The 26,549-nt window shown below is 36.6% G+C and overlaps 1 protein-coding gene across 3 annotated transcripts; it reads right to left on the bottom strand.

The window, feature by feature from the left end:
* Positions 1 to 376: 376 nt before the first annotated feature.
* On the bottom strand, positions 377 to 5,212 carry LOC143634382 (cold-responsive protein kinase 1-like). 3 transcript variants are annotated; one of them, XM_077102482.1, is made up of 9 exons: positions 5,105 to 5,212; positions 4,836 to 4,911; positions 3,803 to 3,904; positions 3,674 to 3,709; positions 3,445 to 3,560; positions 3,129 to 3,339; positions 2,788 to 3,025; positions 1,787 to 1,937; positions 377 to 789 (listed from the first exon to the last, which is right to left on the bottom strand). In XM_077102482.1, the coding sequence occupies exons 3-9, from the start codon at positions 3,861 to 3,863 to the stop codon at positions 430 to 432; spliced, it is 1,173 nt and encodes a 390-aa protein (XP_076958597.1). In that variant the 5' UTR covers positions 3,864 to 3,904; positions 4,836 to 4,911; positions 5,105 to 5,212; the 3' UTR covers positions 377 to 429. The 3 variants fall into 3 exon arrangements, with proteins under 3 accessions (XP_076958597.1, XP_076958596.1, XP_076958598.1); XM_077102481.1 differs by lacking the exon at positions 5,105 to 5,212 and having other exon boundaries at positions 4,836 to 5,022; XM_077102483.1 differs by lacking the exons at positions 4,836 to 4,911; positions 5,105 to 5,212 and adding an exon at positions 3,990 to 4,231.
* Positions 5,213 to 26,549: the final 21,337 nt, after the last annotated feature.

The raw sequence follows: 26,549 nt of genomic DNA, 5'->3' as shown, positions 1-26,549 counted from the left end.
AGTTATATCTACAAAAATAATTATGTAAATCGGCTTTGAACATAGGTTTTGCGAACTTATAAACGTTCATTACACTTACGTATGCAAGTTAAACTACTCACATATACATTTAAACGTTCGTTACACGTATTCTAAAAGTCGATCCACATAAAAAGAAAATTAGTAAATGTAACTTAAGTGAATAAAATGTATAACAAGAATCATCTAAAACCAGTGTCAAAATCATGGATAAACAAGCAAGCATAATGGCACTACAACATGATATACAACATCCAATAAAATAAATGGGTTTCACAGCTCTCTCTTCAAAACCATCAAAACATTTAGAACCGAAACCTACAATCAAACAAAATAAATATACCAACAATGAAGTTTGTATATACTTATATTCGTATATACAATACTTTTGATATCAACCTTATTTCATCATCATCTTTCAGTGATTGTTGTGAAGGTAGTATTGGGAAAAGACAATGTTGTGTTTCCATACGAGCTTGAATCCTGAAGACTTCCCGAGCCACTAGACGTTGTACCAAATGTGATATTTTTCCTGGCTTTATAACCCAATAACTCGGATAATAATCCAGGATCAGATAAATCTTTTTCATTATAATCAAGTTCATCATTTAACATTTTGATGACATTAGACATTGATGGTCGGCTTTTTGGTAGACTTTGCGAGCAAAGAAGACCGATTTTCAAGTACCGACAAGCTTCATACAGATCAACATCTTCCATTGAAGTATCCACCAAGCTTTCTAACTCCCCTTCCTTGTAGTGTTGCCATACCTGAACAAAATAGTATTATATCAACCATGTCATCTTTTCACATGCCAGTATGCCACATTATTGTCCATGTCGTGTATAATGCCAACCAATTAATTTAAGGTTAATACCATGAAAAATTAATATATTTTTGTATTTTAGTATACCAAAATCAGGAGAAAAAAATTTCTTTTTTTTTATTTTTAAGAAAAACAAAATTACTGATCAAATGGCAATCCCGGGTGTTGAGGCGCTGAGTGTACGCAAATTCGGTCGGTCTCAGTTAAGTTGTTACGAAATCAAAACTAAAAAAGGAACAAAACTAAAGACAAAAACAAATTTGGCATTCGATGGTTTTTGTTACATTCGTTAAAGTACCAAAACTAAAATACAATGCGGTGAGTCTACGTAAATTCGGTCGGTTTCCCTCACATTCGTTACGATACCAGAACTAAAACAAAAGGAAAATACAAAATTGCCATTTGATCTATTTGCGTTATGTTTGTGACAGTGCCAAAACTAAACTGTAATACACGTGTTGTAAACACATTTAACTAGTATATGCATTTTAGCAAAGTTTAGGGACCTTAATATACAAAAGTATTTAGTGACTTTTTCGCGTATATATTACAAGTTGATTGACTTTAATATTCCAAAATTAGGTTGAGGGGCTTTTTGTTGAAAATCAATAAAGTATTGTGGTTTTTTTTATAGTATGACTCCCTGCAAAGTATGCGGGTCGGGCGGGTTCGCAGGCTCTAAGCAAAATGAGTTTGTTTCAATACGAGCCGTTTTGAAAAAGAATCAATTTAGTTATCCATTTTGACCTATTGACTAATATAAGATAACCAAAATGAACCCGTATACAATTTAGTTCTGTCCAAATCAACTCATTATTTAAAGTTTAAACAATGGGTCATGATTGTCGCCTATAGTTATTGACTCATCGTTTAGTTTTGACTTTTTATCTTGTTAGACTTGGAAAACTACAATGACAAGTAGCATAATCATATATTCATACCTTTTCTAGAAGATATTGTTCGTCAGAAGGTAACCATCTTTTTTGATTAGGTCTTCCAGAAACAATTTCCAAAAGCAAAACACCAAAACTGTAAATATCTGCTTTTCTAGTCAACTGCCCTCTCATTGCATACTCAGGAGCCAAATAACCTCTGCAACAAACAATAAACAAACATGAATCAGTTGTAGCTTGTAGAAAATTATTATTTGATATGCTTCTGTTGTTTGAAGTTGTAATAACTAATAATTACATAATCAGATACTTGAATGTATGTCCTTAGGCCTGTAAACCAGAACCAAACGTTCTGTGAACTGCTCAGTGGAAAGTTCGTTTATTTAATAAATGAATGAACATGAACAAGTTTTTCTTGTTCATTTAGCTAAACAAACAAACATGAACACATGCCTTGTTCATTAATTTATGTTCGTGAACTTTCGTTTACGTTGTTCTTGTACGTTCGTTTATATATTCACTTTAGTTTTAGGCTCATTACAATTTAGTTATGTTATAGTAAATATTTAGGCCTGTTAAAGCTCAGTTGTGTTTGTTCATCTATTTTTAGTCACGTTTGTTCATTTATGTTCATGAAGAACGAACATTAATTAACAAACTGGAACATGTTCATTTTGTTAACGAATGAACACAAACAAGAAAACCCGTTCATTTAAATGTTCATGATCAATCATTTGTTCGTTTATAGTTAAATGAACGAACACGGGTATGCTCCGTTCGTGTTCGCGTTTCTTCAGTTCGTTTACAAGCCTATACATCCTGTACGTACTTATGTGAATTTAGTTTTAAAGTTTAAAAAAAAAACAAATTTGTACACAATAGTGTGGTTGTAAAGTTAAAGATTTTGGATGTGCTTATATTGTTTGCAGTTGTAATAATCATATAATCAGATACGTAAATATCGGACACCTTTTAATGAAGTTAATAGAAACATGAAACAACGATAGCTTGCGAAACATGAAATATATAATGAGAGTTGTTGAGCTTACAAAGTTCCTGCAATGCGCGTGCTGATATGAGTCACATGAGACGGGAAAAGCTTTGCAAGACCGAAATCTGAAATCTTTGGCGTAAAATCTTCATCAAGCAAAATATTACTCGCCTTAATATCCCTATGAATAACATGAGGGTGCACTTCTTCATGAAGATAAGCAAGGCCCTTTGCAACACCTATGCATATCTTCTTTCTAATTTCCCATGTGAAATTAATGCCACAATGACCATTTCCTACACATTACAAACTTCACTAATAAATAAAATATTCACAAGAATAACATTGCAGAATATATAAAAAGTGACTGTAATTCACTAATTTGAGATTTGTAGTTACCTAGTAGAGTGTGATCTAGACTACCATTGTTAAGGTAACCATAGACCAAGATTCTATGATCGCCTTCAACACAATAACCATGAAGTTTAACTAGGTTATCGTGTTGTATATATGAAATGACGGTTATTTCTGTTAAGAACTCCTTCAAACCTTGACCTGAATCAGCAGAGAGAACCTTTATAGCTACTATCGAGCCGTTTTTTAGCGTCCCCTATAGAACATCAAGTATGTTTCAAGATATTAGTATGTATTTGTAATAATATTCAAAAATTCAAACATATGTGAGCATAGATAGTTTAGAATTTTTGAAAGTTACCTTGTAAACTGAACCAAAACCGCCCTGCCCTATCTTGTTTTCGGGTCTAAAATCTTCGGTAGCGACTCGCAAATCTTTGTATGCATAAGATCTCATATTCTCAATATCCGTAAGTTCTGAAACAAATTAATATCTAATTAAATCATTTCACCAAAAGGTTATCAACATAAGAACATGCATAGAGTATGAGACTATTGCCTAAAGTTACAAATTTAGTAGGTGTTCTTACCTATACTAACATCCATGTCGTCTCCTCGGTTGTTTGCTGAAATTATTCAGAAAATAAAAAGGTTAGTATTCAATTAAAACTTAAAAATTATAAAATTCAAGTTAGTATTTAAGTTATTTAACCATATACCTCTATCAAGACCCCCTATTGGAGTATCTAGCTTCCCAAAACAACAACTGAAGATGGTCATTGTAAGATATCTCTATGTTGACTAATATGTTATAGTTGACTCTGTAATCACAAATGAATGTAATGTGTCATAAAAAAAGGTTTATAAAGTATCATCAATCTCAAAAATAAATAAAATGAAAAGTACCATTCTAGTATTCTGCTACATCATGCCAAATAATTTCAAAATTTGAACATAGCAGACTCTGTATGAATAGTCTAGTCTAATAATAACCAAAGATTTGTGAAGTAGAAAGAAACCAAAAAATGTTTAAAGCTGAAAGTGACAAGTTATCCTTACATGTTAAGAAATTCAGAAGTAGGGCTACAAAAAGTACAAATTAATGCAATAATGTTGCATTGGCACACCAAACACGAACCAACAGCTCATTATGTCAATCATGGTCCCCGGTGTGTAGCTCAGTTGGTTAAGGGAAGTAAGACTTGGAACAATAACCTAGAGGGTCATGGGTTCGAAACCGATCCTAAGCGTCAATCGCCTTGCCGCTGAGTGAGGCTGATTAACCTCTCACGTGATGGGCCTGAGACGGTCTGGCGTGGGCCGGTTTGCGTGTCCGAAACAACACGTTTTGGAACAATCATGTCAATCATGCCAATTTGTATACGTAAACTTGCACACCAATTATATAGCCCTAATCATCTATTTATATTAAATAACCTCCTAAAATGCCATCATATATAGTATTTCAAACAAGTAGATAAACATGCAATTAAATCAGACTATATGAAACCGATAAACATACTAACAAATTACAAACTAAACCTATCTCTTGACTTTTTTTGGTAAACACCTTTGACTTTCACACATTGACTAATTAGGATCAACTTTCAATAAACAAATCATACATGATCAGCATGTGTATAAGAAATCGAAGATGGAACACGCATACATCGAGCTAAATTCACATCAGTTTCGTGATCCGGAATCAAAACAAACTAAAAACAACGATAAATCGCACGAAGAAATCCGTACCGTTAAAACACAAGATTTATGCGAACTCTTCGAATAATCCAACACGGGACGTCTTGTAAGATATAAATGAATCAAACTGTGTAGAATCAATTAATATAAGAAGATGATCATAAACAAATCAACTAAATACAGCAGAATATTGAAAAGATAAGATACGTGTGGAAAGGATAATATTAATGACAATATATATATATATATATATATATATATATATATATATATATATATAGCATTGAATTAAAGGTGTGAATAAAGGAAGAAGAAAGTACTAGGAAGAAGAAGACCAGGAGATTATTTTGAACAAGATCGCATGGTTTGTGTAGTGGCTTGAGTCGTATTCATATGCGTCCAAGAGGTTAAAAAATTCAATATTTTATATTCTTTCAAATAAATCAACCTTTTGACATTCAACATTCTTTAAAGGTTGTAGTTATGTGTACTCGTTTCCAAAGTTGACAATCAAATTAGTTAAATTATTATTTTTATGGTGACCAAGCAAAACAAAAGTTCGTTCATGATTTAGTCAATGTTGGTTTTATAAATAAAAAAAAAACAATGCACCTATTTGTACTCATTTCCAAAATTTGTTGAAGGAAGTATTACCGTGACGATAAACAGGTGCAAGTCTACCCTTGTGGTACACGCGCGAGTAGGCCATTCTCTGCGGAAAAGAAAATTAATACTGTTATAGAGTAAAAACTTGGGCTGATCGATCACCTCGGTATATAACGATAGTCAACCAAGAAAATTTTCGGCCCCGTAAAAAAATTTCTCTACATCTACCACTAGTTTTAATTATCCGGTAACACACACTTTATTGGAGTATTATTAATAAACATGAGCAAGACGAAGATACTTGAGTAGATAAAATGTACACCAAGAACAGATACTTCACACTAGGGGTGTAAAAAAAAGGAATTTGTATCCAAAAATCCAAATCTGAATTATCTGAAAAATCAAATATCCGACTTTGAGCACCCTTACATCACACTTTCATATTTGTCATCAACGTCCTTACAACAAACTTGTTAGACTATCTGCAAACCCTACAACCTATTTCTTCTCACATATGCAAAGTGTTTTTTACCTAAACATATTTTTTAACCCCAACGCTACCATATCCAATTTTTTCACATGCAACCTACTTTTTTTTTATTAAATTATATGAGATGTGAGCTTAAAATAAATAAATAGGAATTAATAACACATGTTGTCGCATGTAGCACCCCCAATGAGTGACATATAATGTATTCCACCATATCTTTCGATCGATCCGGTAGCTTGTGTGCATCCTTTGGTACGATGCAAGTAATCTTCGATGATCAATCCACTATTTGGGGCGTTAACTCTCAATAATTAAATTAATTTACAAATTTCTAGGACCGGTTTTCTTTTGTACACCTGTGATAAGCAAAAGTAGTGGGTTTGTTGAGTCGAAGTTTTTCCATACTTAGCGACACGTAAACCCAACAATATGAACGTCGGCCCAAAATTTTGTTAACCACATAACGATTTGCATCTCTTCGCGAACTCACGACTCTCATCATATTGAGGTGCAAAATCAATTCATATGGTTTTAGAGTGTACAAAACCAACGAACAGAGAGTGCAAACTTTTACCTTTTGGGTCACTTACTTTTTTACCCAATGATGACGCCACTAATACATATTATACATCCAATTTGATTGATTAGCAAATGAGAAAGCAAGAATATATGTGATTGACATTTAGCATTTTTATTTCAAAAATTAATTATTAAAATTTTGAATTTTGGAGGTTCATTTTCGTTTCTTGACGGGAACTCAATTGTATATTGATTTGACTACAAAAAATCGTAATATTTTAGTAAATAAAAACTTATGTTTTGGGCTAGGAGTGAGCATAGTTTGGTTCCGTTTTGGACAAAACCGAACTTAATAGTTTTGGTTATAAATGGTGTGGTTACTTTGGTTATTGAAAAAATATGGCTCGGCTAATTTAATTCGGTTTTTCAAAGAAAATAGTTTATCGAAGAATCATTGTTTGGGTATTCGGTTTTTCTCCTTATCCATATTTGGGACTGCGAAATTCACATTATCAAATATCTCAGTTAGGACTTAGATAAGAAACATATATTGTGTTAAATTTTATTGAATCGTAATTTAAATTAATGGGAACATGTTTCTTTTAACAATTTATAATGACTTCCTGCAAGTGGCTTTTAAATAAATTAGTAATTGAGAAAGTCTTGCGGTCTTGGTGTAATAAGTGAAGTTGGAAAATGAAAAGAAAGAGATACTAACATGTGCCAGAAATGTTAATAAAAATAATTAAATGGTATTTAGGAATTGTAAAGAAAAAATTAAACAGGTTTATGACCACCATCAACGGGTGTGGTGGTATAGTGTTTGCCCGCCACAAATATTACAGTATGTTTAAAATTTTTACAAGTGTAAGAGTAGGTAAATTTTAGGTATAAAAAATTTAAAAAAAAGGAGTCAATAAGGTATGAAATGTAATAAAAGTAAATAAATTATCATTATAACTAGTAATAAACCTATGTGTGTCGTCGTCCATTAAACCCAAAAAAAAACAATATGCTCGAAATTTTATATAAACCTACACTTGAAAAACATATAGATAGTGGAGGGGCATATTGTAAGTTTTTGAGGGGCTGTAATATAACGTTTAAACCTATATTTCAAAACTAACTTGTGTAAAAAACTATAATGGCATGTACATAAGTTCTTAGATAATTTGTAAATTATCACACGTAACTCCGTTTTTTATATCAAGCATATCGAAATGGTATATTCGAACTTCTATAACATATCATATTTTAAAAATGATAAAAGAAAGGAAAATTGGTTTTAAATGCTCCTAACTATGTCATAATGGCAAATAGCAGTCCCAACTTAACAGTTGGCTGGTGGCGGTCCCAACTAAATGTGTATTTGTTTTCAATAGTCTGTGACTAACGAAATGTTAACCCCGTTAATCCGATGCTTACGTGGAACGGCTAGTTATCAAAAATTACTTACGTGTCAACTTACATGGCATGTGACTCTTAAAATTATTTATAAACATATTATATAATATATTAAAAGATTATTTAATCACCACTTCATCTCTCATTCTCCCGTACACCTTCTTCAACACACAACCACTACCATCTATGTCTTCAACCAACCACCTGTCCACCACCATTGCTTAATTTTTCCGGCCAAAGTTAATCCCATGGGAAACTTTAGGTGGCTCAGGTATTAGTGAAACGTGGTCCACCTATCTAACCACCACTTTCAGTTGTCTCAACCCTTCTACCGCTAATGTCGGCTACCGTTGAGCCACCATACGTTGGGCGGACCTAGCCGCTTTATCCCTCTCGATTCACAAGAGTTCCTCTATCTCATAAGATCTACAATCAATCACCGTAATTTCGAATCCACGTCACCGGAAAATCGTGTTGCAGCTTTCCGTCGTCGATCTGAATTAGGTTTTGTAACTCTGGGGAGCTTCAATTAGTCATAGTATTTGTGTGAAACACGAACATATAGGCTTCAAATTTTTGTTACTTTTGCATCTTCTCCTCCGATGAACTCGTATCCGATTCGCTTTGGGTTTAAGAAACTAAAACCTGAGGTAAGGTTAATCCAATTTTTGGGCATATTTTAATGCTTTAATATAATGATTAGATAGAAAATATGCTTTACAATGAAGGTGGTGGTGATGGCTCGCTGGAGTGCTGGAGATGAAGTTGTAGCTGCAGAAGGGGGTTTGGGGGGGGGGGGTGACGGGAGGTTGGGTTGGGTTAAATAATATTATTTTAATATAATTACAAATAATTTAAAGAGCCACATGCCATGTAAGCTGCCATGTAATCAAATTTTGACAAATAGGCGTGCCACGTAAGCATTAGACTAACGGGGTTAACATTTCGTTAGTCGCGGATCATTGGAATCAAATACACATTTAGTTGGGACCGCCACCAGCCAAGTGTTAAGTTAGAACTGTTATTTGCTAATAGGACATAGTTAAAATTATTTAAAGCCAATTTTTCTGAAAGAAAATATAAAAAAAAGAGAAAAAGAGAATCTTATGACTGGACTGACACATGACAACTTACGATTGGCTAAAAAATAAGAAAAAAAAACATATGAAAAAGTTTATGGGTCATATTATAAGTTTGAGGGGGGCTAAGTATAATATCATGAAGAGGCAAATTGAAAGGTTTTCCAGATGTTTGTAATTAACTTGGGCTCCGAAACATCGGCCGAAGTACACATCTAATATAAAAGGGTAAAGTGAATGTGGGGTTGTTGCACATCTGACTTAGATGTGAAACCCATTAAAACTACATAGTTTTGATTCTCTTTCATTAAAATTTAATTTATACATTTTCATTTCTTGTTTTCCCTTCACACTGGAAATTTCGTGATTAATAATTCCACAATTCACAATTCCCTTCACTACTTTTTACTGTGGAGTGATTTTTATTTACGATTGCCTATTTCAAATGAAGAAATATCATACAATATGATATAATTATAATATAGAACAAGAGAAACCCAACTAATTGACTTTTATGTTCCAGCATATCGATTGAATGACGAAGTAGTTCTTTTTATTTTTTCTATAATTTGATTTAGATAGTGACAATAGAATTCAATTAAATTTCGATGATTTGTAGCAACTAGACTGACAACACTCAGATTAGTTTCTATATTTGTGGAGGGAAAACAGGGAATGAAAGAGAACAAATTAATTTTTCTAATTGAATTTAATTAAAACTACGTAGTTTTGATGGGTTTCACATCTAAGTTAAATATACAACAGCTGCATATTCACTTTCCTTAATATAAAAATGACAATTTTGTTACTATTTACATCAGTACATCACATTAGTTCATGCAAAAGATGTACAAATAATGACTGTACGAACCTCTTCAGGAGGTGTGTAAGGTGCTGTTTGTTTTTCCTCAGAAGGACTTCTCCACCTCTTTTGTCTGCACTGAGAAGAGGGCGCGCAGACGTTGGGCTCTGCAGTGTGTTTGTTTTTTCGAAGACGTTTCATTAAAAACGTCTGCGCGCCCTCTTCTCCCAGAAGTGTTGGTATTATTACTTCTTTAACCTCTTCTCCCAGAAGTGATGAGCCAAGTTGCTACTGATGACTCCACCAGCAATTCTTCACTCTTCATTTTATTCTTTTCATTTGTTGTCACCATAATCTTTGTTTATGGCTGTGTTTTTCTATCGATTGCCGCCATCATCGCCGATTGTTACCGGGTTTGATTTACGAACCCTAGGCAGCGATCGTGTAGTGGTGGCAGCTCTCCGATGTTGGGAAATTACGGTTGTTAAATCTAGGGTTTATGACCTCTGATTGTTACTGGATTCGGTGTGGTGGCTGTACTCCGGTGTGGGGAAGTGATGGCTTTTAAATCCACGGTTTCTGACGCCGGTTGCAGCCTCTGTCGATGTCGATTGACATTTGATTTGGGTTTTTTGGATGGTTGTTTGAAATATGAAATCAGGTTTGTGGCTGTGATGATCTAATGTTGTTCGAGTTAACATCAGCTCAGGATATGTGCCTGGCGTGGCAAAAATGCAGGATGGCAGGTACCCTTGCAGCCATGGCACTTTGAACCTTTTGCACCAATGTTTCGATAGGTCTGAGCCTCTTTATAGTGATTATTAAATCATTGATGAATTTCAAGTTTTAGTTTCTTTTGATATTTATAGATGATGGTATTTGAAGATTTTTGAGTCATATATTTCACCCGAACCATCATCTTTTATACTACTTATTTTTCTTTAATTATTTAAATTTCAGCTTATTTTAGCAGTCTGCAGATGTTAAAAAACAAACAGTCTTCTTGTTGCAGACTGCAGAGTTTTGGTCTACCTCTTCTGCTACAGATGTTGGCAGATGTGGTTTCGCAGTCTTCTGACATTTTACCTCTGAAAAACAAACAGCACCTAAGTTTGAAAGTTAACCACATATATCACTCAAGGGATTTGTAGCTATACCAACATCACATATCCCGACAACATCATGTCAGTGGTATAGTTAACCCTATACTCACGACATATCGTTGGTATAGGTAAACTCAAAAAACGTTAACTGCACATTCCACGTGTGTACCATTAAAACGCCAAAATAATTTGAGTAAATGAAACCTTGACTTTATATATCTCCTGACGACATGCATGTCGACATGATAGAATATATACATTTTAAATTTACATTTTTTTTAAAACATAATACATAAAAAATAAAAGAAAATTAAAATTTAAAAATACAAAAACTAATCTCGACGACATGTTGTCGGGATAGAGAGACAAATTTTATATTAACTTCTAAAAAGTTAGATAATAGATAAAAAAATAATAAAAAAAACTAGCATAAAGGACCCGCGCAACTATAGTATATTAGACAAACGATACGTTGTATAGTATATTAGACAAAGAGTACACTTTACGATTGGATTCCATAGAAAAAATAAGCTCTATTGACCCCTAATTTAGATGTCGTGCTAATCTCTAAAAGGCCTCTCTCATCATCCTAAAGGTTGTATATATATGATAATTTGTGTCTGGCTCCTTATGAAAATCAACATGCAAGAAAAACATAAAAGAAAAGAAAAAATAGAAATATTTACATAATTAGGTCTTCTATCTCTTAAAAGAATTCATTCCTTCAGTGTGTAGAGTAACATTACCTGGTCTAGAAGACCAAAAATTTAGCACCAATTATTATAGTGTAAGGCCAATTTTAATGACTTACAATATTAAATTACGAAACCCATTATATATTTACGGTCAAGTTAATAATTTATGTCGACTAGAAAACCGGACACGAAATGAGAGCTTCTGTGCACGCATTTAGCTTCAACGGTGATGAGATCTTTTAGTTTATTTGTGTTTGGATATATATATGCCTTTAGTTTCTATTTTGTAAATGTGTTTGAAAGTTGTAAATCACCACCCAAGGGGAGCTCACCTTGGGTGGGTTGGTTATTTGTTTAATGTTATCAATCTAAGACCGACAACGAGAACGTTTATGTCTTATCTTTATCTTTATATTTATGTTCGGTCGTTTGATTTACTGCACCTGTCTTGACACGTTTATCGAGAGCAAAATCGTTCGGTGGTCATTTTGGGACCTAGAATTGGTATCAGAGCTTTCGGGATCTACTAGTTATAGATCTTGGGTCACAACCTTGGATTTTGGTCTTGTGTGTGTGAAAAGACGGAATTTCAAGAAAATAAGTGGGTTTCGGGCTCACGTGTTCTTCAAAGTTTCAAGAAATTTAGGTTGTTCATGTACAAGAAGATGTTAAAGTGTGTGTAAAAGTTGATGTTTTTGGTGTTTAAATTCTCAAGATTGGTGTTTGTATTGGTGCATGTGATAAGTTGTTTCAAAGATGTGTTATACATACAAATGGATATGTTTGAGAAAGGTGACAGGAAAGTGAGTTGGTGACTTACCTTCTTTGCTTAAAATTTTCGAATACAATTGTAAATTCGATTACAAGTGTATGAAAGGTTGTATGAAGGGTTCGAATACTTAGTTGAGTTCGAATATATTGATTTTGATTCGAATACATTATTCCATTCGATTACTTTTGTACACTCGATTACAATTGTCTCACTCGCATACAATGTCCCAATCGTTTACAATTGTTATATTCCCTTACTTTGCTCCCATCGATTACAATTGTATACTCGATTACTTTACTCTCATTCGATTACAATCCCACAAATCGATTACATTCTCCATTTGATTACAATTTCTAAATTCGATTACTTGCGCAACTGTTCGATTACTCTTAGGTCACTCGATTACAAATCCCTTACTCGATTACATCCCAATTCGATTACAAATCCCTTACTCGATTACATCCCAATTTGATTACAATTGCATACTCGATTACATCCTCTTGGTACGAATACTCATTGACTCGAATACAATTCTTGAACTCGATTACTTTGCCCTAGGTCGCATACATTGTCACATTCAATTACAATCTTTGTTGTCAGATTTTTCTAAGTCAATTGTATTCTAACCAAAACAGATTTGAATACAATTTCCATTAGATTACATTACATTTAGTTTATGAGCAGTTTCTGTTTCAAGAGTATTTAAAAAAAGAGTAATTTGGCGGAAAACAGATTTAAGTCAATTGTATTCTAACCAAAACAGATTTAAACTCTACCATCATGAGATTTTGTACTAAATTCAAAACCGTTGATGTCGTACGAGTCGTATTTGTAAACGTTGCGGTGTGCTCCGTGTGCAATCCACTTTACGGTTTCTGATACAGAACCTGGGGAGCCCGCTAGCTCTCTTTCAAACTGAATTTCAATACAAGGATTAGATTCTTCACCTACATTGCAGAAACTATAAAAGAATTTTAAAAATTATAGAAGACTTAATAAATTTATCTACCTTGTCGCGTAACCAGTCACCAAACTTTAAAGTATGCTCCTTCTCCAGCAATGCTTGTCGTTTACCAGGCATTTGGTTTTTCAAAGAGGTCTTGTGTTGTCTGCAAGTAGGAGTATAATATATTATGAATTAATATATATTTATATATATATATGGGTGCAGTTACTGTACGCTAATGCCTTAATGTACGGTATATTCTGATTTAATATATGGGTGTGTTTGATGAGCGTTTAAGTTGATTTAATATATGGGTGCGTTTGCTGAGCGTTTAAGTTTTCTATATACAGTAACTGCACCCTATATATATATATATAATTTAGAGTATATATGTTAGTAATACTTACTCGATATACGGCGCTATTTCAGGCGTATTCTGCAGCACATAGAAATGTGCTCTCTTGAAAAGATCAGGAGAAACTTCAACTGATTTAATGTCTGTGACAGGAATTGTCTCCCCATTATCATCATGCTTATCATGTGGAATACCAACAGTACTCTTGATGTTTTTTGGTATTCGCTCAGAAACTCGATTGTTTCTTCCGCAATGTTCTCCTCAGCAATGCACCCTTCTGGATAAGTTTTGTTTCGCACATGCCATTTGATAACCTTCATACACCTTTCAAAGGGATACATCCAACGAAAGCATGGTTGCCCACATAATTTTATCTCTCTTACAAGGTGCACGGTTAAGTGAACCATGACATCAAAAAATGATGGCGGAAAGTACTTCTCCAGCATGCACAGTGTAACTATTTGCTTTTCATGCATCTTATCAAGCTCTTCTACAATGATTTCTTTGCTACAAATTGACTTGAAAAAAAAACAAAGTCTGATTATAGCATTTCTCATTGGTTCTGGCATGATGGACCGTATTGCAAGGGGCAGAAACTGTTGCATAAGCATGTGATAATCATGTGATTTAAGGCCTTGTAGCTTCCTTTCTTTAAGATTCACCAAACTAGAGAAGTTAGAACAATACCCTAGTGGAGCCTTCAGTTTATACAGTGTTTCAAGAAACATGTCTTTTTCTTGCGCTGATAACGTGAAGCATGCTGCAGGCAGTTTTCTGTACCTTTTGCTTTCGGTTGCAACTCCTTTTTAATCCCTAAAAACTCCAAATCCTTTCTAGCTGCCAATCCGTCTTTTGTCCTACCGGGAATGTTCAGAAACGTCCCGACAATACTTTCTGCCACATTCTTTTCAACATGCATCAAATCAATACAATGTTGGACATGTATATACTTCCAATAGCTGAGCCGTTGATACCATATGTTGAACTTCTTCCAATATTGGTGCGGCGTTGTGTTATCCCTTTTCCTCTTACTCCCACTTAGGGATTCAGATCCCTTTCCCCATTCATTGTTAATGTTTTTGACCTCGTCGTATATCTCTTCCCTTGTCATAGGCTCTTTAGCGGTTCTCATCTCCTCTTTTTCGTTGAACGTCTTTGTTTGTTTTCTGAAAGGGTGGTCATGTGATAAATACCTTCTGTGGGCAGCATAACTCTGCTTCTTTGTGTGATAAAGTTGAACACACTGAGTGTCTCCCCGACACACCACACAACCTTTGAATTCACTGTAAGGGCAACCACATAGTGTACCAAGAGCAGGGTAATCATTAATCGTCCAAAACACAACTGCACGTAGTGTAAACATTTCTTGTTTATATGCGTCATATGTTGGCTCCCCGACCTCAAATAAAGATGCTAGATCGTCAATTAAAGGCTGTAAAAACACATCAATATTGTTTCCTGGCACTCCGGATATTAATAAGGAAAGCATGATGAATTTTCTTTTCATACACATCCAAGGTGGAAGGTTGTAAATGACTGCTAAAACAGGCCAGACACCGTGGTTTCTGTTGCCTCTATGTACGTCGACCCCATCAGTGCAAATCCCTAGACGAAGATTTCTTGGATCGCTTTCGATGGTATTGGAGTACCTGTCATCTATGGCTTTCCATGCTGGTGAATCTGATGGGTGGCGTAAAACACCGGGTTTATTGGTACTCGTGGAGTGCCATGTTAAATTCTCTGCTGTGGTCTTTCATTGAAAGAGGCGCTTGAATCGTGGAATAATGAGAAAGTACCACAGTACCTTAGCGGGCATGTTTATGTAAGTTTTGTTAGTCTTCTCATCCACCTTCCACCTTGACTTGTTACAAACTGGACATGCTTCTAAATCATTGTAAACCTTATAGTAAATAATGCAGTCATTGATACACACATGTATCTTTTCGTATCCTGAGCCCATTGCCTTCAACATCCCTTTTCCCTCATACATATTATTTACCATTTCGTTATCTGCAGGTAGCATCTTTTTCAACAATTTCAGAAGTTCATCAACGAACTTATGAGATACCCCGTGCTTGCTCTTCAAGTTGAGTAGTTGTACTAATGCAGACAACTTGGTGAAGTCAAGACATCCTTTATATAGGGGCTTCTCAGCGTCAACAAGTAGTTGTATGAACTGTTGATACTTCTTGTCGCCTTTGAAATTGTCTTTTGTAGCATTTACCATTTCTACAGTTTCACAGGCATCTGTTGGAATGTTGGTGTCAACAAACCCAGTATTATTATCATAATTAGTTGGAATGCAGGTGCAGGCAAAACCAGTATTATTATCATAATTAGTTGGAATGCAGGTGCAGACAAACCCAGTATTATCAACATAATTAGTTAGAATGTTGGTGTCGGCTTCTCCATGTTTTATCCAAGTAGTATAATTCTTATCAATTCCAAACCTGTACAAGTGATGTTCTACCTCGTCTACACTAAGAGATACGTGGTTCAAACACCGAACACATGGACATGAAACAAAAATTGGTGGTGATGTCTCCTTGCAATTACGAACTGCAAAATGTAGAAATGCCTTAACACCATCTCTATATGCTTTATTGCACCTGTCGCCTACTAACATCCAAAACTTATCCATCTTCCAAGAATTTTTTTATTAACTGTGTCATCAACGATATATATATATATATATATACTAATTAACGCCAATAAATGTAACTGACTAATTAAAAGAAAAAATATTTGGTACTCACCTGAGATTAATGAGAGTTCAATAAATACACTAGCAGATCATTTATTAGGGTTTGGTGAGATTTTATTTGGTTCAATAAATACTAATTGATTTGGAAGTCATCCAGAAGATAACTCGATTAATTGGTGGGTAAAAATAAAAATTTTAAACTTCTAAATGTTGGTATATAAATATTAGAAGAGGTTCTATTACGTTCTCAGGGTGTTGCTCAAACGGTTGAGGCGCTTGTGATTAAACATAGATTGCAAATACCGCGGGTTCGAAACTCCAGAGGGAACATATTTTTATTAATTTTTTATAATAACCTCTTTTTAATGAAATAAATACACTGTGATTTTGAAAACACTCAAACTAAACTACTCATTAAAAGGCCTTTAAATCCGTTCAGAAACATAAAAATACATCATAATAGCTGGTCTAAAATCATAACAAAGTTTCTTAGCTTTTAATTACAAAACTAATTAAAAGCCCTAAAAACAACAAGAAGCAAATAAAATACAATATCTTCACTTTTTTTTCTAATTCAATCAGTGAAGCTACGCTCCTTGCAAGTTGATCCTCTAATGACTTATTTGCCCTTATCAAGATAGGAATTATGTCTGTACATCTTGTGCACACATCAGATCTTGTGGACGAAACACAATCATACCATGTAAAGAAATCACATTTTTTGCCCTAAGTTAAAAAATATAGAGTGTAGGGTCAACAATTGTAGATGAATTCCAACTTTATTTTCAATTTCACTAACCTGAGATGCACAATTGTAGAACCTCCGACCTGGATTTTTGGTGGTCCTTGATGTTCTTAGAATGGCTTCTTAACCACAAAAACAATAAACCTGAGATCGATTGTTACTGGATGTTGTGGTCCGCGATGAGGTTTCTTCCATGGTGAAAAAGGAGTTTTTATTGAAAACAAAACTAGATATATAAGTATATATATAGGAGGGTTTAGAAAGGAGTTGTTGTACACATGCGTGTTGCCAGCGTTTTAGGATATTAATTATATATGTCTTTGTACAGTAGCGTGTTGCAAGCGTAATAGACTATTTTGAACAAATATATAACATATTTTAAGCTAATTGATTACACACATTTTTAACAAAGAAAGATGAGAACCATTAATCCATATTTACCATTAATCAAAAGATGCATCACAAAAGTATCATTAATTACAATACATAAAGCATCACAAAAAAACCAAAAAGAGAGAAGCTAACATCACCATCACTCCGCCTTGTCCATAGTCTCCACCCCATCTCCTTAAAACTCATGTTGGTTGACACCGTAGTTATGGTGTCAACCAGGGTCTCACACACTGAGTCATAGCATTCAGACTGTTGTTGCTGATAATCAGCAACCATTGCTAGAAACTCAATGTCGTCTTCCCACAACATGAGGTTACAGGATTGGAAGGTGTTTGTTTTTTCCCAAGCGAGTGTAGCCCTAATCGCTTCGACTTTCTTCAACAAAGAGTCGTCTTTCTCTTTCTGAAAATCCATCGTTTTTTTCATTATGGCCTTCACGGTTTTCTCAGAAGAATTCATTTATATTATCTTTCTGAAACTGTTAGTGTGATTGAATAACCAAACTTAATGTAGTTAAGTTTGATTTGTAGTAAGATATAGTAAGATCTAGTAAGATATAGCTTAACTTTAATGTATGCTATCATTACCGCTGCTGCCGCTCGATCGAAATGGGTCTAATCCTGATATGGGTATTGGCGCCTTTGATTAAAGAATGTTCTCCGCCTTTTTCCTCCACCTACCGGGCTAGGTAATTGTTGGAATGTGCTTCATTGGAACGTAGCTAATCGTCCTTGCTTTTAGAGAATTGCTGGCTCTGCCTCGGCCTTTCTGCCTATAGTCTAAGGAACCGGTAGCAAGAGAGCTCTAATAAGTGGGGGCGACCTCGTAGTTTTATAATGATTCTTTCACTCCTATCCCCTCATAAGAGGAGGATGCCAAGAGTTTCGCTCAATGGCCTAGGGACTACCTGACCTGCTGACCTTCCTGCAATTCAATTCCCTAATGAAATCAACTACCTGTCTAAGTGCACTAGCTGACTTCTCTATTGCATAACGCTTCTCACCTGACTTCATAATCACAGCTAAGCTGCCTACTGTGAGGATCTAGCCGTTGCTTCATGCTCACCTTCCTTTATATGGCATTTTTGACAGGTGACGTATAATTGTGATCAATTAATTCTGACAGTTGATATAAATGCAAGTAATCTCTAGATTAAACAAAAACACATGAGACAAGTTGTTGCGTTTCCCAAGTGTGGGACACCCTTTTGTTTTTTTAATACAGTTACTATTCGTCCGATGCGTTTCCCAAGCTTGGGACACCCTTTTGTTTTTTTATTACAGAGTTACTATTCGTTCATGTGCGTTTCCCATGCGTGGGACACCCTTTTGTTTTGTCTGTGAGCCTTTTGGTTATATTTACCTACACCACATTTGTGAAACTCATATACCTACATAATTTTAAATTATTATTTTTAGTTAATAATGGATTGCTCGTCATCATCATCATCATCATCATCCAGATCCACAAGGCTGCCTTTAGAAGGCATATTGAGGCTCAAATCGAGATAGATAAAGCTTGTCGGGAAACTCTTACTGAAGAATTTTTAAAGACTAGCAACAGCTTGGATGCCAGGGATGTCATTGCAAAAGTTCTTACTCGAATGCCCGCTAGTACTATCCGAGATCTTGCTGTTTTGTTTATGGTTGATGTAGGACAGAGAGAGCTTGACGAGTTAAAACTTTTGGGCAAGACAATTCTTGAACTGAATTGCTCAATGGAATTGAAGTTGAAGTTTCTTATGTCACTCAGAGATTAGTATGTGATGGTGTTTCATGGTGTGTTTTTATGTGTGTCACCCAGAGATTAGTAGTAATAAAATTTGTATGTTTGTGATGGTGTGTTTTGGTAATAATAAAATTTTTATGTGTGTGTTAAAACATTGATTCAACATGTAACTATTATCTTAAAGTGCATTAAAAACTGTTAACAGAAGACTAGAGATCTCCATAACAAGTATCTTAAAGTACATAGCAGTCAGTTTTGAAATCATTCAAATTTTTTGTTGCCTTATCTTAAGTTCAGCAATCAACTCTTCTCCGGTTAAACGAGTGTCGTCATTTTCATGGAATAGCAGTGCATTCTGGATAAGAGTATTTCTGTGTTTGTTTGTATCCGAGAGGAGAATTTTGCACAAATACTTTAACCTCAACCCTTTTAGCTGTCTTTGTTGTTCAGGGCCTTCCGTTTGGAGATTACACCCCCATTGTCTCTTCCCATCATATTTCTCCATGTGTCTCATAGCAAAAATACCACAATCTATTCAATTACTTTTTGTTCTCCATCTCATCTTCAATCTATTGATTGTTGCTACTTGGATTTGCTGAGTAATGGAGTGTTTGATTGTTTTAAGATACATGCAAAAAACGTTTCTCTACACAAAATAGAAAGCAATTTAAGTATTTTGACAATTTTTATAACAGGTATGTATGTTTTTTCGGTTAAAGGTATATATGTTTACCAGTATATCAGGAGTCTTTCCGTATCTTTCTTCAAAATTCTCTCTAATTGTGTAGGTTCCCTGGACAGATCACACGAGATATCCCGGTCTACTCAGGTGCGGAATCCCTGCGTAGATCGTTACGAGCGTAGAAAGCAAACCAAACAAACACACACGAATAAACCGAAACACGTTATATATTAATAACTGAACTCACGTGATATGAATCACTGATACAGACTCTCGTCAACTCGATCGACTCAAACGACTAACTTCTTGATTAACTTTAAACCAAGCCGTAAGCTTGTATATAAATACACGACAACTTCGCCTGATATGTTCAGGCGAAGTTGTCCATAACTTCGCTTGTTCAACAAGTTCGCCTAGGCGAACTTGTTAACAACTTCGCTTAAACAAAAACATAAATAACATTACAGACTCGATTACAGACACTAGACTATGAACTACTGACATTTATGCACCAACAGACTCCCCCTTGGCAGTAGCTTCATATCTTGATCTTTAAGCACTTGTCTCGTAATCTTCACGCATGCACTCCTTCTCTAACACATACCGTGACTACTCGCTGATACTTCCTCGCTTCGTCTTTCCAAGCAGGAATATAGAATATCTTCTTTTCATTCAACACTTACAGATCAGCTTTCGATAAGTTAACAAGATGCATCGGATCATACACCCTCAGCACTTCTTGTTCGTCTTCGTCTTCCATCACGGCTTCAGCAGTCTGGCAATCAACATACCACCATTTAAGATTCTTCAACACATCTTGAGGCATAATCTTCATTGGAACCTCCTTAATGCATCAAATCGGTTTGTACTTCATTACCATCCATGGCTTGCCATCTGCTCTCATTCCCCTTTCTTTATCTTCCACTAGCTTTCCCTTCTGTGGCTTTAATAACTCAAACTTCTTCTCTTTTATGCTTTCTTTCCACACGATCTTCCCAATAACCCTTGCCATGTTGTCGTCGCTTCTATTGATCAGCCCCAATCTAGCCAAATCCTTCACCTCACATTCCGGCAGTGTATTGAGAGATCTCAACGTTCTTTTAAAATACTGAATCCCATCAAAACGTTTCACCACAAACAACTTTATCTGTTCATCATATAGCCAACAAATAATTCCTTTCTTCGACTCAGCATAGCCTTTGATATTATAACTCTTCTTGAACATGGTTGGAACAGCAGGCTTCTTAGTTTTAATAAACCAATGAGCACAACCTTCCTTCCACCTTGGCTGCTCCTCCCACTCAGACTCATCATTTTCCATCTCAGTACCCATATCGGCTTTCTCAACATCTGGGATCTCATGTTCAACATTTTCTTCAATTATTTCACCTTCTTCAATCTCATCTTCAATCACAATCTGTGCTCCAATCTTCTCAATCTCCTCAATAGGCAGCACATCATCATCAAACATCACATCATCCTCTAGCATATCATCATCCAATTCTTTCAACGCATCGATCACATCATCATCATCATCAACCATCACCACCTCATCACCACCCACTGCACCCGTAGACTCCCCCTGAGCTGTGGAAGTCCCAAGAGCTTGAGTAGTTCTTGCAACTCACCACCTACACCTTTCGGTGCATTGGGATCATCGTCTCTATCAAAACGCTTCTTCGTCCTTAACTCGTCGCCTCTACAGCCTGTCTCCCCCTAAGATGCCAAGAACTCCTTTATAGCATCTATAATTCGCCCATGTTCAACCAGGAGGGACGACTATAGTTGATTCTCTGCTACAAGGCGTTGAATAGCCTGGGTCTGGATAAGATTCACCCTTGATTGTTCAGCCACGACCCGCTCAAGTGCAGCTATTCTCTCCGAGTCTGAGAGGGTTGCATCGAAATCAAACCTCATGTTAGATGTGTCTTGAGTATACTGAGGAGGGATCTCGAATGTAACCGGGACATCAGAAGCAGTTATGGACGTAACCGCAGGTGGTATCGTGACCGACAACCCTGCAGTTGCAACGACGGTAGACTCTACAAATTGTGCCACCACCTCTGAAGGAGTAAGCGTTGGAGGTGGTAACGACACAATCTCCGGAGTCGTCGTTTGTAGTGTGATGGATGGGATGCCGACAGCTGATGTAGCCACCACGGGAACATCCGCGGCGCTTGTAACCTGTACAGAAGTAGGAACAATCGACATACCTGACAGTGCGGATGGAGCGAAACGTACAACCCTTGAAGTCTCTCCAGCTCCCATACCTGCACCTGTCCTCTCCCGTCTTGAACGTCTAATCAACTTGTGAATGTCCTCTTCCTCTTCTTCTGACTCACTATCATCAACTGTCCTCTTCCTCTTCCCCAACGTCCTCTCACGTCTCACCAACATCCTTCTCGCCTCATCCATAACGTCATCAAGATCTGAGTCAGCCACCGTCGTAGCTGCTCTAGTAACACGCACTTCCCTAACCTGTGCAGCAGAGACCTGCACCTCTTCTTGTGGATCAAAACGGTCCATGTCGAAGAATCCTTGGCCGCCAAATGCAGCATCAAGGTCTACATCCTCCTCAGCCGACACCACAGGCACAGTAGGTACATCTCGAGTTGCTCCTGCCTGTTGTGGTTGAGGGTCTCTGAACTCATCCCCCCGAGCTGGCACATACCCCGGGTTTATTAAGAACCCAAAGAGTGGAGTATGCCTTGGACGACGTTCAGGCTTGCTCCTCGCACTCGAAGTACGGCATTGAGCAAAGATACGTTTGCTCACACTCTCCACGTATCTTATTGGGCGTCGTTGTGGCAAATTTGGAGCCACATGGTTCAAGATCATCTGGATGAATCTTGGATACATTATGAACCGCTCACGAGCCATCGCCCTCCTCTGTCTATCGATCTCGTAAAAGACCATCTGACTGAAGCTATAACGTTTGTTATAGGTCAGAGCAGTCATTGCGGACTGCATGGTCGCACCCATACCGTCAGTACCCGCCTTCCTCCCAGACATACACACAATCATGACGTGCATGAGGAAGCGCCACTGATCGAGCAGGAACCCCTTCCGTCTCTGGGTATCGCCCAATGGACCAGAATAGCCCATTCTTAGAAATGCTCCATCACGGAACGGAGCCACAAACTCCGTAGGGTCATCCCTAGTCTCCTCACCGAAACGTAACGCCACCCGTATTTGTTCAGACGAGAACTGAACTTCTTGGTTGTTGACGGTTGCTCGCATAACCGGGGGCTCAACGCGGCAATCGTACTCCACAGTCTGCCAGAAATCCTCGATATTGGGTAAGGATATCGGCAGAGTCGTCGTGATAGCGTGGAATATCCTCGAGCGAATGAGGAATGTGATGATCTCACGGTAGTCTTCAACTCCGCTCGTTTCCGGGTCTAAGGTGATGAACATGTTGTGACCCGGAAAGAATTGTCTCTGATTATCTCCATCATCGCCTCCAGCACCTCCGGCACCTGCTACTGCAGCCATATCTGCAACAAACGAACTAAGTTAGATATACGTTAAGGTTTAACACAAGTTCGCCTATTACCATGAGCGAAGTTGTGATAACTTCTGTATAGGCGAAGTTAAAGTTGGGGCGAAGTTGGGAACAACTTCGCTTCATCTTTAAGTTCGTCTAATAATTAAAAAATTAAAAGGTCCAAGCGAAGTTAATGATAACTTCGCCTCACCACAACATCGCCTCAGGCGAAGTTTAGACTCAGGCGAAGTTACGGATAACTTCGCCTAAACCTTAAGTTCGCCTGAATTTGAATCGGCGATAGTGAGATCGATTCAAACTCGAAAATCTGAGGTTTTCTGGATATTTAGACGATTTAGGACTCTTAAACTCAAGCTTTTAAGGATATGTTGACGATCAGTTTGGTTATTAACACGTAACAACAAGATTTGAAAGTCCGATTTGAAGGTCCGACGGTTCGAGGTTCATAATCGGGTCGAAACGACCACTGATTATCATTGAAGAACAAATATTATACAATGTAATGGCATCACGAACCTTGAAACGTAACGGAAACTGGGAAAAAGAACAAGTAATCGGAATAACAACAACTTCGCTGATAACTTGTTAAGTTCGCCGGAAAATACGGAATAAGTTCGCTGATATTTAGAAATTATGAACAGTTTTGACTCTTGAAAATCCTTATATAGGGGCGAAGTTATACAGGCGAAGTTACGGTTAACTTCGCCTAGGCGAAGTTATTCACAAGTTCGCCTGTTTAACAACATCGCCTATATTTACAAAATCAACCCTTATAATTCGAAAATTTTGCAATTAAGTTCTAAAACTTCCCTTTAAGAATTAAATGACACGATCAAGTCCAAGTAACCAGTTATAAAATCATAAAACTAACTAAGTACAAGAAACTTTTAAAAATAAAGTATAAGGGATCAAATTTCAGTCTCGATAGGGACTACTACGTTTTAGAAAAGATCCGAACAGGAATCATACTAATTACGTGACTGTCACATAGATCCGTGTTTAGCTGTATTATGACATATAGAGACAGGTTGTAAGCAGGTAAATAACTTAAGATGGTTTTCATCGTTTCTGTGATACGAGTTAAGTTCAATTAAGCTCAAAAATTAAGTGGGCAACAACTCAGAGATTATGATGCCTCCTATCTATTCTCAAAGCGTATTTGGTTTTCCCCAAGTCACCCCGAATTGACTTCGACCCTTAATGTCTGATTAAGTTTGTAATTACTCTTCATCTCCTTCCCGTTCTCTTTCTTACTCCATGATTAAGAAGTCTTGATATGTTGAAATCTAAAATGTTTCAATAACTCATAAGTTTTTTTTTTTTTTTTTTATGATAAACATTTACATAGACTTCAGAGTAGTAACCAACTGCAAGTCCCGAATCTGGATCACTGCAGTTTCTTGAAACGCTATCTTCACGGGAATCAGAACACTTACGGGCTCGTGTATGACTAGGTAATCGCTTTTCTGCCTATCATTCGGAAAGATATATATGAAGACATGCATAACTCGTAAGGAGTTTCCACGTAAAATCAAGTAATTTTAGTTTGTATCACATCTACTTTTACGCACCATAAAAAGTTACCATGACATACAATGACTGTCCTAAAGCCTTTTAAGCCTAATAACTTCACTAGTTAAGCACACAGAATCAGTATATCTATCATTTTCCAAGGTTGGATCAATTTTCTGTTAAACATAGCTAACAAACTTCTTACGAAGTAGTAGACTTGAAAAATAATTTCATTTCCCCTTAAAAAAATTTTTTTTGACTTCAATCGCCCCGATCAAGTCAAGTCGTCAGGTTAACGGCTATCCCGAAGATCCAATGGATCAGCTGGACCGACCACATACTAGTATGTGCCATTCTAACTAATTAATATGATCGACTAATTTTAAGCGAAAGAATGAAAACACATCATAAACCGCCCCGGTCACTTTCAGTCATCTGGTTAATGGCTATCCTCAATATCTACAAGTAGAAAATGAGAACCAAAACATATCCGAAGACAAGTCCTTCAAACTGAGGTAACCGACATATTTTAAGCGATAGTGACGTTTTTTTTTTTTTAAATATAACATGAAAAGCATGGTTACTCGGGATTGATCATCCCATTCAGCTCGATAAGGTTTTGAAATCGTGTTTTGTCAAACGCTTTAGTATAAAGATCAGCGAAATTATCAAGCGTATCCACCTTTTCAAGCACAATCAGTTTCTTCTCAGCACAATCCCGTATAAAATGATGACGTATGTCAATATGTTTAGTTTTACTGTGCTTCACGGGATTGTTAGTTACTGAGATAGCAGCTGTGTTATCAATGCAAATAGGTGTAAGTAAGAAATTCAGACCATAGTCGCGCAACTGTTGTTGAATCCACAGAACCTGGGAGCAGCAGTTGGATGCTGCCATGTATTCTGCTTCACAGGTTGAAATTGCGACTGAAGTCTGCTTCTTGCATTGCCACGACACCAATCTGCCACCAAGAAACTGACATCCTCCAGTTGTTGACTTCCGACTCTGATTGCACCCTCCATAATCAGAATCTGTGTAAGCGACTAGCTCCAAGTCTCCTCCTCTCGGGTACCACAACCCCAGCTTCGGTTTGCCCTTGAGATACCTCAGTATCCTCTTCACACCCTTCAGATGAGATTCTTTTGGGTTTGCCTGAAAACGAGCACAAAGACAAACAACAAACATTATATCAGGCCTAGAAGCAGTTAAGTACATTAAAGAACCTATAATAGCCCGATACTGAGTTGGGTCCACATCTGCATCACCGTCTGACTCAGCACCCAATTTGTGATTGACGCAGATAGGAGTGTCGAATGGAGTGCTGTCCTCCATCTTGAAGCGTTACATCATGGACATACTTGGTCTGATGAATGAACATCCCATCCTTCTTCTGATCAACCTGCAATCCTAAAAAGAAAGTTAGTTCACCCATAGCACTCATTTCAAACCTTTTCTTCATGACGTCCTCAAACTCCTGACACATGGAGACTTTAGATGCAGCAAAGATAATGTCATCCACGTAGACTTGCACCAGCAGGAAGTCGCTTCCTTCTCTCTTAACGAACAACGTGCTATCAATCTTCCCTCTTTCAAACCCATTTTCAAGCAAGTAATCTGATAAAGTTGAATACCAGGCACGAGGTGCCTGATGTAGTCCATACAATGCCTTGCTTAACTTGTACACGTGATCAGGAAAGTCTGGGTCTGGAAAACCCGGAGGT

Source organism: Bidens hawaiensis, unplaced genomic scaffold, assembly GCF_021521415.1.
Source record: "Bidens hawaiensis isolate Kalapana, Puna unplaced genomic scaffold, B.hawaiensis_p1.1 tig00007048_1, whole genome shotgun sequence".
NCBI classification, from domain to species: Eukaryota; Viridiplantae; Streptophyta; class Magnoliopsida; order Asterales; family Asteraceae; genus Bidens; species Bidens hawaiensis.
Note: the sequence above shows the minus strand (reverse complement) of the source record. Positions and strands in the feature narration are given on the sequence as shown.

What these genes read in the sequence shown, in the direction of transcription:
- LOC143634382 (XM_077102482.1), bottom strand. Translation starts at nt 3,863, where the DNA reads ATGACCATCTTCAGTTGTTGTTTTGGGAAGCTAGATACTCCAATAGGG. An exon ending in GTTTTGGTTCAGTTTACAAG is followed by an intron (nt 3,340 to 3,444) that starts GTAACTTTCAAA and finishes GATGTTCTATAG; the next exon opens with GGGACGCTAAAAAACGGCTC. An exon ending in TCTAGATCACACTCTACTAG is followed by an intron (nt 3,026 to 3,128) that starts GTAACTACAAAT and finishes TGTAATGTGTAG; the next exon opens with GAAATGGTCATTGTGGCATT.